Source organism: Neoarius graeffei, chromosome 21, assembly GCF_027579695.1.
Source record: "Neoarius graeffei isolate fNeoGra1 chromosome 21, fNeoGra1.pri, whole genome shotgun sequence".
Taxonomy (NCBI): domain Eukaryota; kingdom Metazoa; phylum Chordata; class Actinopteri; order Siluriformes; family Ariidae; genus Neoarius; species Neoarius graeffei.
In genome coordinates, this window is record NC_083589.1 from 11,995,776 (window position 1) to 12,010,673 (window position 14,898).

General features: G+C 42.5%; 1 protein-coding gene across 1 annotated transcript in view; it reads right to left on the reverse strand.

The window, feature by feature from the left end:
- The window catches only part of tnpo3 (transportin 3), a 158,078-nt gene that overhangs the window by 71,892 nt on the left and 71,288 nt on the right, over positions 1 to 14,898 (reverse strand). Inside the window, exons 10-12 of the mRNA XM_060903881.1 lie at positions 13,488 to 13,579; positions 13,179 to 13,318; positions 5,364 to 5,555 (exon numbers count right to left, since the gene is read on the reverse strand). Of these exons, the coding sequence (XP_060759864.1) occupies positions 5,364 to 5,555; positions 13,179 to 13,318; positions 13,488 to 13,579 (424 nt within the window). The remainder of the gene's footprint in view (positions 1 to 5,363; positions 5,556 to 13,178; positions 13,319 to 13,487; positions 13,580 to 14,898) is intronic.

Here is a 14,898-nt window from a genome sequence, read left to right on the forward strand (position 1 = left end):
CTTCGAGACCTTGGCAAAATGGTTACACCTCCCAATAACTTGGACTTGTCAAACAAACCTTTTTCATGTTGTGCACAGAGAAGCTATTCGCTGTAGTCGATCACCACCATGAACAGGAAGTTAAGAGGCCTTGGTAAGTGAAGGCGTTGTGGATCTTTCAGCAACACTGAATTAGTAATCTAACAGGGCGTGTGGATAATTTTGACGATGTGTTAATTTCAGAAAGCCCAAAATAAAATTACATACCAAATTGTTTTGGGGTTTTTCCTGTTAAAGGTGCGTGTTGTACAACAGCTCAACGAAATAACCGAAAGCCCAACACTGCCATGATTATTCATGCCCATAAGCGTATGTAAACTTCTGATTACAACTGTACGTTCAAATTGAAATGCACTAAATCACTCATGGATAAACATTAATACACTAGAACTGTTTTAGCTGCCAAGGAAACAAGAGTCATAATAATATGAAGACGCAGCGACGAGCTGCTCCCAGTATAAACCTGATCCGTCATGTTTCCAGCTCAAGTCAACAATTAAATCTGATATCACGGTCAGATGAAATGTTAGTTTTTAAGTTAGAGGAGTGTAAAACCTCACTGTGATTAGCACAAACACTACTGTCAGAGATTTTATTTTATTAAATAAGTCCCTGACACTGATCAGCAATGCACTTGTTCACCGAGAACAAGACTCATGATCACCCGTTATGTAACCACTGTGGAGTTTCCAGCATTCTTGAAGTACAACCCCGATTCCAAAGAAGTTGGGACAAAGTACAAATTGTAAAAAAAAAAAAAATGGAATGCAATGATGTGGAAGTTTCAAAATTCCATATTTTATTCAGAATAGAACATAGATGACATATCAAATGTTTAAATGATACATTTTCTCAGTTTAAAGAGAAAAATTAGGTGATTTTAAATTTCATGACAACACATCTCAAAAAAGTTGGGACAAGGCCATGTTTACCACTGTGAGACATCCCCTTTTCTCTTTACAACAGTCTGTAAACATCTGGGGACTGAGGAGACAAGTTGCTCAAGTTTAGGGAGAGGAATGTTAACCCATTCTTGTCTAATGTAGGATTCTAGTTGCTCAACTGTTTTAGGTCTTTTTTGTCGTATCTTCTGTTTTATGATGCGCCAAATGTTTTCTATGGGTGAAAGATCTGGACTGCAGGCTGGCCAGTTCAGTACCCGGACCCTTCTTCTACGCAGCCATGATGCTGTAATTGATGCAGTATGTGGTTTGGCATTGTCATGTTGGAAAATGCAAGGTCTTCCCTGAAAGAGACGTCGTCTGGATGGGAGCATATGTTGCTCTAGAACCTGGATATACCTTTCAGCATTGATGGCGTCTTTCCAGATGTGTAAGCTGCCCATGCCACACGCACTAATGCAACCCCATACCATCAGAGATGCAGGCTTCTGAACTGAGCGCCGATAGCAACTTGGGTCGTCCTTCTCCTCTTCAGTCGGAATGGCACGGCGTCCCTGATTTCCATAAAGAACTTCAAATTTTGATTCGTCTGACCACAGAACAGTTTTCCACTTTGCCACAGTCCATTTTAAATGAGCCTTGGCCCAGAGAAGACGTCTGCGCTTCTGGATCATGTTTAGATACGGCTTCTTCTTTGAACTATAGAGTTTTAGCTGGCAACGGCGGATGACACGGTGAATTGTGTTCACAGATAATGTTCTCTGGAAATATTCCTGAGCCCATTTTGTGATTTCCAATCCAGAAGCATGCCTGTATGTGATGCAGTGCCGTCTAAGGGCCCGAAGATCACGGGCACCCAGTATGGTTTTCCGGCCTTGACCCTTACGCACAGAGATTCTTCCAGATTCTCTGAATCTTTTGATGATATTATGCACTGTAGATGATGATATGTTCAAACTCTTTGCAATTTTACACTGTTGAACTCCTTTCTGATATTGCTCCACTATTTGTCGGCGCAGAATTAGGGGGATTGGTGATCCTCTTCCCATCTTTACTTCTGAGAGCTGCTGCCACTCCAAGATGCTCTTTTTATACCCAGTCATGTTAATGACCTATTGCCAATTGACCTAATGAGTTGCAATTTGGTCCTCCAGCTGTTCCTTTTTTGTACCTTTAACTTTTCCAGCCTCTTATTGCCCCTGTCCCAACTTTTTTGAGATGTGTTGCTGTCATGAAATTTCAAATGAGCCAATATTTGGCATGAAATTTCAAAAAGTCTCACTTTCAACATTTGATATGTTGTCTATGTTCTATTGTGAATACAATATCAGTTTTTGAGATTTGTAAATTATTGCATTCCGTTTTTATTTACAATTTGTACTTTGTACCAACTTTTTTGGAATCGGGGCTGTATTAAAACTTTTTTGTGCGCTAGTTCACGGTTTAATACACAGTGCTGTGAAAAAGTATTTCCTGATTTCGCACGTTTGTTACACTTAGACTCCTTTGAAAGAAAGTACTGGAACAGCAAGGCCAAGTCGACCTGACAGACAAAAGATCAGAAATTTCCAGAAATGTACATCCAGATGTGTTAAACACCACAGAATATGGCACCATCTGGTTGAACCCACCCAAGTTTTCCAAGTGATCAAAAATAATGGGCCATGTGATAGATAGGTGTTTCTTGTTGCCCAGGCGTGTCCTGTTAGACTGCTTAATGGTTAACAGCTCTGAATATTTACTTTTGACTTGAGCCCTGAGCTTCAGCTGTGAAGACTGCAATTGTTTTTTAAAAAAAAAAAAGGTAAACCAACATGAAGACCAGAGAGTCGTCCATAGGAGAAAAGCAAGACATTTGGAAGCTGAGAAAAGAGGGACAAAATCAATCAGAGCCATTGCACAAGCACTGGGTGTAGCTAATACAACAAATCAGAACATTCTATAAAAAGAAAGAAAGCACTGATACAGAGACGCAGATTGTTTTGCAGGTCAAGGGGCCCACAGGGCCCCTCCTGGGAAAAAACAGGGGCCCATTTCTACAATGGGGGGCCCAGTGATTATCCTTCAGTTGAAGCGAACCTAGTGAGCGAAGCGAGCCCAATGAACAGCTGGGGCAGCCCAGGGGCTGTATTTTTCTTCTCAATTCTGGTTTTTTTTTGGTATTAGAAGCCATATGAAGCAATGTAGATGACAAAAATCAATGCTTCAACCAAATATATTGAGATATTGTTTAATCAGTGGCAATATTTTGGAATTCAACCACAGGCCACTATATACCACATCTATATTATCTCCTCCTTGTGAATTATAGCACAAGAATGGGTTTGTTTTTTGCATGCTGTGACGGAAAACACACTGCAACGCAGGACTTGAGACTGGATGAGTCAATCATACCCCTTTTCCACCAAATCAGTTCCAGGGCTGGTTCGGGGCCAGTGCTGGTGCACAACTCGTTCAACTTGCGAGCCAGCTGAGAACCAGTTTGCTTTTCCATAGCTTGGGGTGCTAAGGGAAGCCACGTCATTACGTCGCTGTATACGTCAGTTACGTCGTTGTATACGTCATTACGTCGCTGTATACGTCAGTTACGTCGCTGTATACGTCATTACATCGCTGTATACGTCATTACATCGCTGTATACGTCATTACATCGCTACGTTTGCATAAACCTTGGCGCGAATATCGAAGCAAAAACAACGCGGAAGAAGCAGCAGCAACAATAATAATAATGGATGACTTCGCGTTTGTACAGCTGCTGCTTCTCGGCGCTTAAAAATGGCGATCTTTTGCGGTCTTATTGTTGTTGGTCTTAACAACTCCGCCCCCCCGCTGACGTAAGCGGTTCTTTCCTCTGGCCCAGCAGAGAGTTGGTGCTAGCCTGGAACCGGTTTTTCTGGCCCCAGAGCCAGTTCTTTGTCAGTGGAAACAGAAAACCCGGTTCCAAACTAAGCACTGGCCCCGAACCAGCCCTGGAACTGCTTTGGTGGAAAAGGGGCATCAGTAGACCTGAACCCTCCTGAAATGAGGTGACTGCAGACACCAAGCACATCACACAGGGAAACTGCTGCGTGTGGGTTTTTTTCCCCTCCCTTTTTATTCAAAGCAGCTCAGAGACCGTCCACCAGTCATCTCTCGTACACTAATACACCCTTGCTGATGTCGTGCTGGAAAAGCAGAAGGCAATGAGTGCGCTGTAAGGATGGGTCACTTATTCCCGGATCTAATGAAACTGCGTACCATCTTAAATAGGAGATGCAGTGGAAAATCTTCTTATTTAATTTTTTTAAAAATATTTCATAATTCTTTAATGAATCTGGTGAATATAAAATGAGCGTATATGCAAAAGTGCAGTAATCTACGGAAGCTGAGAGAGGCCCTTCATATAATCCTTTTTTTTTATTCACCTTGTTATCCTGAGATGACAACATAATTAATTCAGGATCTCGAGAAAACAACACAACTAATTCGAGATCTCGAGAAAACAAAACCGTTATTCCGTGATCTCGAGAAAACAAAACCGTTATTTCATGATCTTGAGTAAACAGCTGAGAAATGGTTCATTCAGGTGCGCCAAGAGACTTGTGATATGCTGACTTCGGGGCTATTTCTCATTCTGTACAGACGCAACTTTGGTCATTAGAATGTCTGGAATAATCGATCACCTAATAAGGCAATATTTTGATCAGGGGTTGACACAGGGAGAGATTGCGTCAAGTCTTTTAATAAGGGATCATTTCAAAATTAGTCCACGGCAATTTCTAAGTCTTCGCTGTCTGACCCACAGGGGGGCGCAGCTCTGCTAGAAATCTCAGCTGGTTTCTCGAGATCACGGAATAATTGTCTTGTTTTCTCGAGATCTCGAATCAGTTGTGTTGTTTTCTCGACATCCTGAATTAATTATGTCGTTATTTCAGGATAAGGTGAATAAAAAAAAAAGATTATATGAAGGGCCTCTCGCGGCTTCCGTAGTAATCCACACAAATAACGTTATTTGAAGTAGATCAAGTTGAGGCTTACGTTATTTTTGTAACCGCACAGGAGCACGTGGACGTTTTTTCCCCAAAATAAAGACTACATTTATTGCGTAAATGTGCCTATGAAGGATTTACAAAGAAATCATTTGGTATTCAGCTTGATAAATGTTGAGACACGTCACATACGAAGAAACGCATGAACTGACTGTAGGGTGCTGCGTTGAAATAAACGTCAAATTATTATTTTTTTCCCCCAGAGTTCACTATACTTCCTTATCTGCTGGACGCTAGCTAATAAATAAATAACTAAATAAATAAAAAGAGAGACAGACAGCCTTGACAGAGAGAGAGAGACTGACAGAGGTCTAAAGATGGGTCGAAATAGTTTTAAACGTGCTCGGACGAAAGCGCTCTCTGTAAACAGCGTGTGCAGTTGTGGTGCTGATACCCTTGAGCAGGCCGATGGCGGCGTCCGTGTTCAGAGCAAAGGAGTCCAGTGAGCGTGCGATGTGCAGCAGGCCTTGGAAGTGCTGTGCCATGTGTTCCCGGCACACCGAACACATGTTGTGAATGGCCTTTGCTGCTACCGAGGCCAAAGGTTTCTCCCGCAGCCCCTTCATTAGGTAGTCGAGCACAGGATCTGCGTCACACCCACAAAAAAAAAAATCGTTCTGATTAGTTTTATACTGCATCACATTCACAGCGTCATGATTTCTACTACGCACCAGGATATTTTAGCCCCAAACATAGCTGCCTCTCTCAGGATGTTCAAGCTATCAAGAAGATAAAGAGCCAAACATACGTCCGATCAACACCATTAGAAGGAAAAAAAAAAAATAATAATCACAGAGATGTAATGACAAATCGCAATCTCTGGATATGATCCGAATGAGAACGTGTTGTTTAAAGTGAAGAGGAAAGAACACATGCACGAACCTAAGAAGAGAAAGATTACCATGTTTTGCATATGAAGTGGACTAAAGTTCTAATCGGACTGGGCTAGTTTTACACAAAAGTATACAATTTCCAAATTAGTCTCCGTCTCTTCGGAAAGGGGACTCAGACATCCGTAATTCTACTGTAGCGCAGGGGTTCTCAACCTTTTCTGCTTCGAGGCCCACCTATTCATTCTTGTAACGAGTCGGGTCCCATTTAAAAAAAAATAAAAATAAAAATCCCTTATTATTTTGGCTCCTCTATTAGAATCCAAGAATCTATTCCGAAGTGTATTAATGGGATGCAACATCACTCCCTGTTACAGATGGGAGCCCAGGAATTAAATAAAAAACAAAACTATTTCATTGCAGGTATTGTATTTAAAACTGTTTGGATGTGCCAGAAGCCAACATAAATCCATGCATGCAGGGCATTCTCAGTCGAAAGGGATTAATGATCCGAAAGTGGAGTCTGGTCCATTAACACAAGAACTTATCGTCATGCTTGTGTTCAGCAAACAAGCAAGTTATTAAAACTAAGAAGTGGATACAGAAGCCTCTCAATGGGATTCGATCCTCACACGCGAACAAAGAAGGACCTTTCCTTACTCGCCAAATTTGACAATCAGTAGAATAATTTTTGATCCTGTTGTAGCTGTAACTAAATACAAAGACAATAGTTATGCATACTATTAATTAACTTAACGTGAAGGTTAGGGTGGTCCCGAAATGTATGGGAAAATTTTTTTTTTTACATTCCGACCACCCTACCATTTTTTTACATAGGTTAAAAGAAGGCAACAAGCAAAATTTCAGAAAAATTGGTTAATATTTAGGAGGTGCCACACGAGGTTGCAAATCGGGTTAAGCCATTAACATTAGTTGGTAGACTGCGTAGACTGTTGCAGAGAAGATCTCAAACCCCCAAAAAGTCACAGTTCTAGAGGGAATATGCCACTTCTATGAAAAAGAAGAGGCAGGAAGAGTTTATAGACTGATAGAAGGTCAACTTTCATGCACTAAGGGGTTCTTAAACAATGAGCACTGATCGTAATATGCTGATGAAGTTGTGAATGTTTTTCTTTATGTTTTTCAGATGGCTCGCAACAGTAATACAAGTAGTACCGGTGGTGCAAAGCACAAAACCAGAAAGGACAATTATGTTTGGTTAATTGGTCCCACTTCTAAGGAAGTGTCTGGTGCCCCTTTTCCACCAAAGCAGGTCCAGGGCTGGTTCGGGGCTAGCCTGGGAAATCCCATGCTGCTTTGCACAATCGTTCCGATCTGAAAAGACAGCATGGAAACTATGGTCTAAAGGCTCGCCTGAGTTAGGGAGCCAATCAGAGAGTGGGGAGGGGTGGAAAGACGGTGACGCGTACTACTCGACAAATGGAAGCTTGTAGTTTATTTGGGACTGTTTACGGATCACATTTAACATGGCGGCGAGCGATACGAACCAAACTTTCGATCAAGCTTTAGACACTGTTCTGAATTTTTTGAATTACTTTTGTTTTGCCTTCTCTTTCTCGCCTCTTCGTCGCTCTAACTACGTCACCGGGTACAACTGCCATGATTGGCCATGGGCTACGTATACGCCAAACGATAGACATTCGCAACGTCCAATAAACGGCCGTTGACAATCGTAAACCACACCTCCCCTACGAGAAATTCAATAGGCGGATTCCAGACCATATTTCACTTGTGATATGGTCTGGTGTTAACCAGACTAGTTCGGGGCCAGTGCTTAGTTTGGAACCGGGTTTTCTGTTTCCACTGACAAAGAACTGGCTCTGGGGCCAGAAAAACCGGTTCCAGGCTAGCACCAACTCTCTGCTGGGCCAGAGGAAAGAACCGCTTACGTCAGCGCGGGGGGCGGAGTTGTTAAAACCAACAACAATAAGACCGCGAAAGATCGCCATTTTTAAGCGCCGAGAAGCAGCAGCTGTACAAACGCGAAGTCATCCATTATTATTACTGTTGTTGTTGTTGCTGCTGCTTCTTCCACGTTGTTTTTGCTTTGATATTCGCGCCAAGGTTTATGCAAACGTAGCAACGTAACTGACGTATACAGCGACATAATGACGTATACAGTGACGTAATGACGTGGCTCTGCTTAGCACCGTGAGCGATGGAAAAGCAAACTGGTTCTCAGCTGGCTCGCAAGTTGAACGAGTTGTGAACCAGCACCAGCCCCGAACCAGCCCTGGAACTGATTTGGTGGAAAAGGGGTATGGGAGAAAGCTTCCTTCTGCTAGGGAAGTCCTTAGTGTGTTCTTTTATCTCCACAACATACCATAATACCAAAGGGTTTAGAAAATCACAGACAAGTAATAGCTATTGTTACTTTGAACACAGGAAGTTGTATTACTGTATTGTTTGTATTAATATGAAACGGTTAATAAACCACATTATTTTACATTGTGTCTTGAGTGAAAACTTTAATGGCTTTGTGGCACCTCTAAACATTGTTCAATCTCAACCAAATTTCACACAATAACTTTTAGGCAATGTAAAAAAAATAATAAATAAAAGGTGGTTGTAACAAAATCCTAAAAAAAAAAAAAAAAGAAAATAACAGATTTTAAGTTTAAGATTGTGTTTATCTGTAGTCTTTTGTATTTGTACATGCACGACCCCGCCAGCTCTGCTGATCAACTTGTGCTGAAATAAAGGTCATTCATTCATTGCGAGTTGGAAAACGATCCAGCTGTTAAGTTCCAACATCTCAAACGACCTAGTGCTGCAGACAGACCTGCAGACAGACAGACGTCACTCTATACGGACAAACAGATGAAAACTTGGACGAGCACAACTTTTTATACATGGCTGGGTTAAAGATCTGGGGGATCAGGACACAAGATAAATCCTGTATCGTTTTTGCCCTGGTAAGGAGGAATTTCCGGGCTTTGTACGCGTCTTTGCGATGGTTGCTAGGACGCTAGAAGTTTCAGTATCGGGAGTAAACAAACCACAGCCGCTCGAGTCTCGATCCTCCCTGCTCTTCTCTTCTCTTCCAGCAGGCATCACAGATCCATAGAATTTACCCACAAACGTTTATTTATTCACTCTGCCCACATACACAGAGCGCAGAATAAATCAGTACGTTTGTGGACAAATGCAAAGGAGGAACGTGAGAAAGACTTGTTCTTCTTAATTTACCGACAAATGTATTGATTCCACTTGAAAGGTGGACCTCAAACCAGCTACCTACCGGATTTGAGACACTGCGACATTCTGAACTATTTAGTATTTGGCTTCAAACTTGGGGAAATTAAATAAATAAATAAATAAATAAAATATTCGCAGCCCACTAGCTGCGTCGGCCGCAGCCCAGTGGTTGAGAAACACCGATGCGAATTTTTCTTCAAGTAGTGGATAGGAGAGTGATTTCAGATGTACTTTACTGCAGGATTCAGGGACCGCGGTGTCATCACGACAAATCGGTAAACCCTGAATTTAGTCTCCGCTGTGAAATTACATTGGAAAGAAATAATTCAGGTGACTTGATTCAAATATGTACACTGGTTCTGTTCTCATGTCTGTTCACACAGGACTGGTGTATAGAACCTTGACATCCATCCTCATGCAAAACTTGGCCAATCAGAATAAGGCTGGACTGTGAAGGCAGCCATAGAAAGTAATGGCTACCCTGTATGTTCTTCAAGTATGGCACAATTTTGCATAATTAAAAGTTATAATTTCTTGTTTTTACATACAAATATGTGCAATATTTTAATATGATATTAATTATGACTGTATTAAAAATGTAACGGACTTTATTTAAGAGAAACATTGTAAAGATGAACATTGTAATGGTTTGGGTGGACTCAATCTCCCATGATGCATTTACAGTGGGGAAAAAAAGTATTTAGTCAGTCACCAATTGTGCAAGTTCTCGCACTTAAAAAGATGAGAGAGGCCTGTAATTTTCATCATAGGTATACCTCAACTATGAGAGACAGAATGAGAAAAAAAATCCAGAAAATCACACTGTCTGATTTTTAAAGAATTTATTTGCAAATTATGGTGGAAAATAAGTATTTGGTCAATAACAAAAGTTCAACAAAAAATGAACAAAAGTTCATCTCAATACTTTGTTCAACTCCCTCCAAAGATTTTCTATGGGGTTGAGATCTGGAGACTGGCTAGGCCACTCCAGGACCTTGAAATGCTTCTTATGAAGCCACTCCTTCGTTGCCTGGGCGGTGTGTTTGGGATTATTGTCATGCTAAAAGACCCAGCCACGTTTCATCTTCAATACCCTTGCTGATGGAAGGAGGTTTTCACTCAAAATCTCACGATACATGGCCCCATTCATTCTTTCCTTTACACGGATCAGTCGTCCTGGTCCTTTTGCAGAAATGGAACAGCCCCAAAGCATGATGTTTCCACCCCCATGCTTCACAGTAGGTATGGTGTTCTTTGGATGCAACTCAGCATTCTTTCTCCTCCAAACACAAGTTGAGTTTTTACCAAAAAGTTCTATTTTGGTTTCATCTGACCATATGACATTCTCCCAATCCTCTTCTGGATCATCCAAATGCTCTCTAGCAAACTTCAGACGGGCCTGGACATGTACTGGCTTAAGCAGGGGGACACGTCTGGCACTGCAGGATTTGAGTCCCTGGCGGCGTAGTGTGTTACTGATGGTAGCCTTTGTCACTTTGGTCCCAGCTCTCTGCAGGTCATTCACTAGGTCCCCCCCGAGTGGTTCTGGGATTTTTGCTCACCGTTCTTGTGATCATTTTGACCCCACGGGGTGAGATCTTGCGTGGAGCCCCAGATCGAGGGAGATTATCAGTGGTCTTGTATGTCTTCCATTTTCTAATAATTGCTCCCACAGTTGATTTCTTCACACCAAGCTGCTTACCTATTGCAGATTCAGTCTTCCCAGCCTGGTGCAGGTCTACAATTTTGTTTCTGGTGTCCTTTGACAGCTCTTTGGGCTTGGCCATAGTGGAGTTTGGAGTGTGACTGTTTGAGGTTGTGGACAGGTGTCTATTATACTGATAACGAGTTCAAACAGGTGCCATTAATACAGGTAACGAGTGGAGGACAGAGGAGCCTCTTAAAGAAGTTGTTACAGGTCTATGAGAGCCAGAAATCTTGCTTGTTTGTAGGTGGCCAAATACTTATTTTACTGAGGAATTTACCAATTAATTCATTAAAAATCCTACAGTGTGATTTCCTGGATTCTTTCCCCCCATTCTGTCTCTCATAGTTGAGGTATGGACCCTTTTCACGTGACGTCACGACAAACGCGGCCGCCATTTTGGACGTGTACTACCAGTAGTTTACCACAGCCAACACTGAGGAACGGCAGCAAAGAAAGTTTTTACTTTCAGCAAGACTTCCATCATGCCACTATATTGTTGTGCACCTGGATGTAGTAACCATCAACAAACAAGGCAAGGGTTATCATTTTATCGGATCCCGACGGAGAAGATGGATAGCGGCCATTAACAGATTGGCAGCCCTCGGCATACCAACGCTTGTGTAGTGACCACTTTGTTGGAGGTAAGACGAATAAAATTAGCCAGAAAAGGCATTACATTGCTGTTAACATTCTGTGGCGGCGAGTGTGTAACCAAATAGGCTAAAATAACCCATTGTAACCTCTTTGTTCTTCTGTAGTAGCTATTGTTGACTAGCTAATGTCAACAAGTAGCTAGTATGTTACTGTAGCAATGTTTACGTTCAGTCATTTGGATGACTGTTAAAACCTTTCAGTCTCAAGTTTTTCCTTTACTGTATTTACTAGTTTACTGTAATTATGATCCGGCAGCTATTTACACCGGATCCAGTATAAATAGCTGCCGGAGCCAACGTCCGAGGTTCGGGAGCGTGCTCCGGCTTGCTCTCCCTCAAATTAAGCAGCGCACGCCGGCTTGCTCCCGGAGTGCTCCGGCTTGCTCTCCCTCAAATTAAGCAGCGCGCGCCGGCTTGCTCCCGGAGTGCTCCGGCCGAGGTTCCGGAGCACACTCCGGCCGAGGTTGCCCTCAAATTAAGCAGCGCGCTCCGGAACTTCGGCTGGAGCACTCCAGGAGCAAGCCGGAGCGCGCTCTGGAACCTCGGCCGGAGCACTCCAGGAGCAAGCCGGAGCGCGCTCCGGAACCTCGGACGTTGGCGTGTATGTGTATGGCGATGGGTTTTTAATGACATAGGTATACAGATCATACGGCTGAAGTCAGGTAAAGACGAGGGCTTCGTGTACTTCCGTACGTCAGTGAGCAATCCTGGTGGAAGCAGGTAAACGTCGTTCTCTAAGCCTGCTAACCTCAATTTTTGCAAATACCTCTCCCTCTGCTCGCCCTGTAAATGCCCTACGTCGCTGGATAGTGAAGGTGTTTTCTGCATCTCGCTCCTTTTTCTTTTATGTTTTTCGTTTGTCGCCTTCCTCGCATTCAAACTGATTCGAGCCGAAGTCCACTACATGTCCAAAATGGCGGTCGCGTTTACGAAGGTCACGTGACTGAAAAGGGTCTATACCTATGATGAAAATTACAGGCCTCTCATCTTTTTAAGTGGGAGAACTTGCACAATTGGTGGCTGACTAAATACTTTTTTGCCCCACTGTATGTACGTCACTTCCTGTGAAATGTTTGTTGGCGCCTAATGAATGAAGGAGCTCTTCGGTGAGCACAAAGAAAGGCTACTTGTTTGATGTGCTGGAAGTTCTCTAGTGTCTTGTGCTTAAGGATTGCAAGTTTGATGTCCTCTCATGCTCACAAGTCAAGTTTGATATCTTTTATGCTTAACAACAACTTGTAACCCTCTTAGTCTACAAGCCGGCAAAAGTGGTACAAGTATGTTGCCTTTTGTTTGTTTGTTATTTTAATAAGACTTAAGCTCATGTTTGTGTTTATGACTGTATGGTTGACTGTGTTATGTTTGTGTAGTTCTACGGTGTTTGTGTCTGTACAATAAAGAAAAACATCAGTATTAAGAACCTGGGCCTTGGATTGTGACCAAGGGCGGTACATGGACCAAGATCCCTCTAGAAGCGTCGCGAGACGTTACAGAAAAAGACTCTGCGGTGTTATTCTATCCAGGGTGGTATCTCCAGCACGGGCATAACGCAACCACAGAGGTATGAGGTCAAGTACCTATGAGAATGTCGATGTCGGATCCTCTGATGAGCTTGCAGAAGAAGTATAAAACACGACTACTGTTAGGTGCGTGCAGCTATTACACTTCCAGGGAGAATGATATCTAAAAGAATTACAAAAAGTGTGTAGACTTCTCACACGAGCCCAGCTCGTCTCTGCTGTAGATTCTAAATATTGCTGTTCCTCCGAAAAGAGAGGTTTTGTCGTGACTGATCTTACCTAAGAAGCGGGGGTTGCGGTCCATCACCTCGCTCATCTCTCCCACCAGTTCGATGCTGGTGTAGCGCACAGCGATGTGCACTGTCTGAGGAAGAAGCACAACTTGTTCCAGCACTTCTGTCAGAGTGGGGTTGTTCTCACTACACACAAACATCGGGGTTTCAATGTTACACTTCACTCAAAAACCTGCTGAGTAAATACAAAACACATTTACTCCATCCCAGAACTGAACTGATTACAGCTTTAGCAATTTTTAATCAAGGTCGAAATATGGTTCAACAACGAGTCCAGGTTGGAAAGCTCACTCACGGGTCGACACTCTTGGCAATAGACGCCATTAAGAACAGCACGGCCTCGGTAACTTCCCAGGGTGGGTTTCCGTCTTTGAGAGTAGAGTACAGCTGGAACACACATACACACACACACACTGATAAAGCTTTTCTGATAGGTCGTGAAAAACCGACAAGATATTCTATTCTACAAGTCACTACTCCATACTGCAGACTGACAGAGGAAACACAGCAAAGAACAAAGAAAATTATTTCTGACCCTGAATTGGGATGAAAACAAGACGAAAAAGTTTAACATGACAGTTTAAAAACACAGTGTACTGGCAGCATTCATGAACATTTTTATACAAAATAAACATTTACACATCCACAATAATTCAAATGCAGAGATGCCAAGAGTGGCAAATGAAAAAGAGTTGGGTTGTTTTACAATCAGGCTCCGCAAGCTAAAAATCACATTTAACACTTATTATCTAGCCTGGCAAGCCAGACTAAATGTGAATATTTAGTCTGGCCTCGATCCGTAGACATTTCCGAAGGAACAAACCGCTGTCTTTCAAACTGTCTCTGTGCGTATAGGCCAACGCTCTGACCAATCAGCGCAACAGTGACTGTGACGTAGTCAGAGCGACAGAAAGCAGTGGGGGAGGCCTTGAAAGAAATAATTTTTCAAAATGCATATTAATTAACAAACAGGTTCTAGATATTAAGAAGTTTGGAGATAATGACCACAAGTTTGGAGTCTGTACCACATACTTAACATACACTTATTTTTTTCAAGTGTTTTTCAAGGGTTTGCTTAAACTGTTTTTGAGAGTTTTTATTTAGTGGTGTTTGGTGAAATAATTTCCCTTAAATTTAAAATAACAGGAAAATAAGAAACAATCAAAAAGTAATGTTTCAAAGCTGTTTATTAATTCTTCGTACTGCACAAACTAGCCCCATCCTTTTGGCTACAAGCGGAGCCAGCTGGTAGATCAGACTTTTGCCATAGCCGGTCGGCAAAACAGCGAAAACGTCCTTCTTGAAAAGGAATGAGCGGAGAGCCTCTTCCTGCTCATGTTTCAACGAAAACTCCAAGTCTAATTCTTCTAAAACTGATTCCAAAGCGGAGTCAAACGCATGCTGTTCACTAGCCCGTAGCCATCTTTCCTGTTGTGCTTTCTCCAGCGTCGCGCAGCTTTGTCGTCACTCCTGCAAAAGCCCGCCCAAAGAATCCAAACAAAAACCTTGCGTTGTGATTGGCGGGCACGATTTGATGCCCGGGGTGTTTTTGTTTATATGGTGCGAGGCTAGACCCACTCGCTAGGCAAAAATATTTTTGGCCGCTAGGCAGGTGGGTCTAGTTTACTAGGCTACTTATTATCTTCAATATCAAAAGGCTTGACTAAATAAACTTGGTTGTTTATTGTAGCCCTGTGATAGCTCTA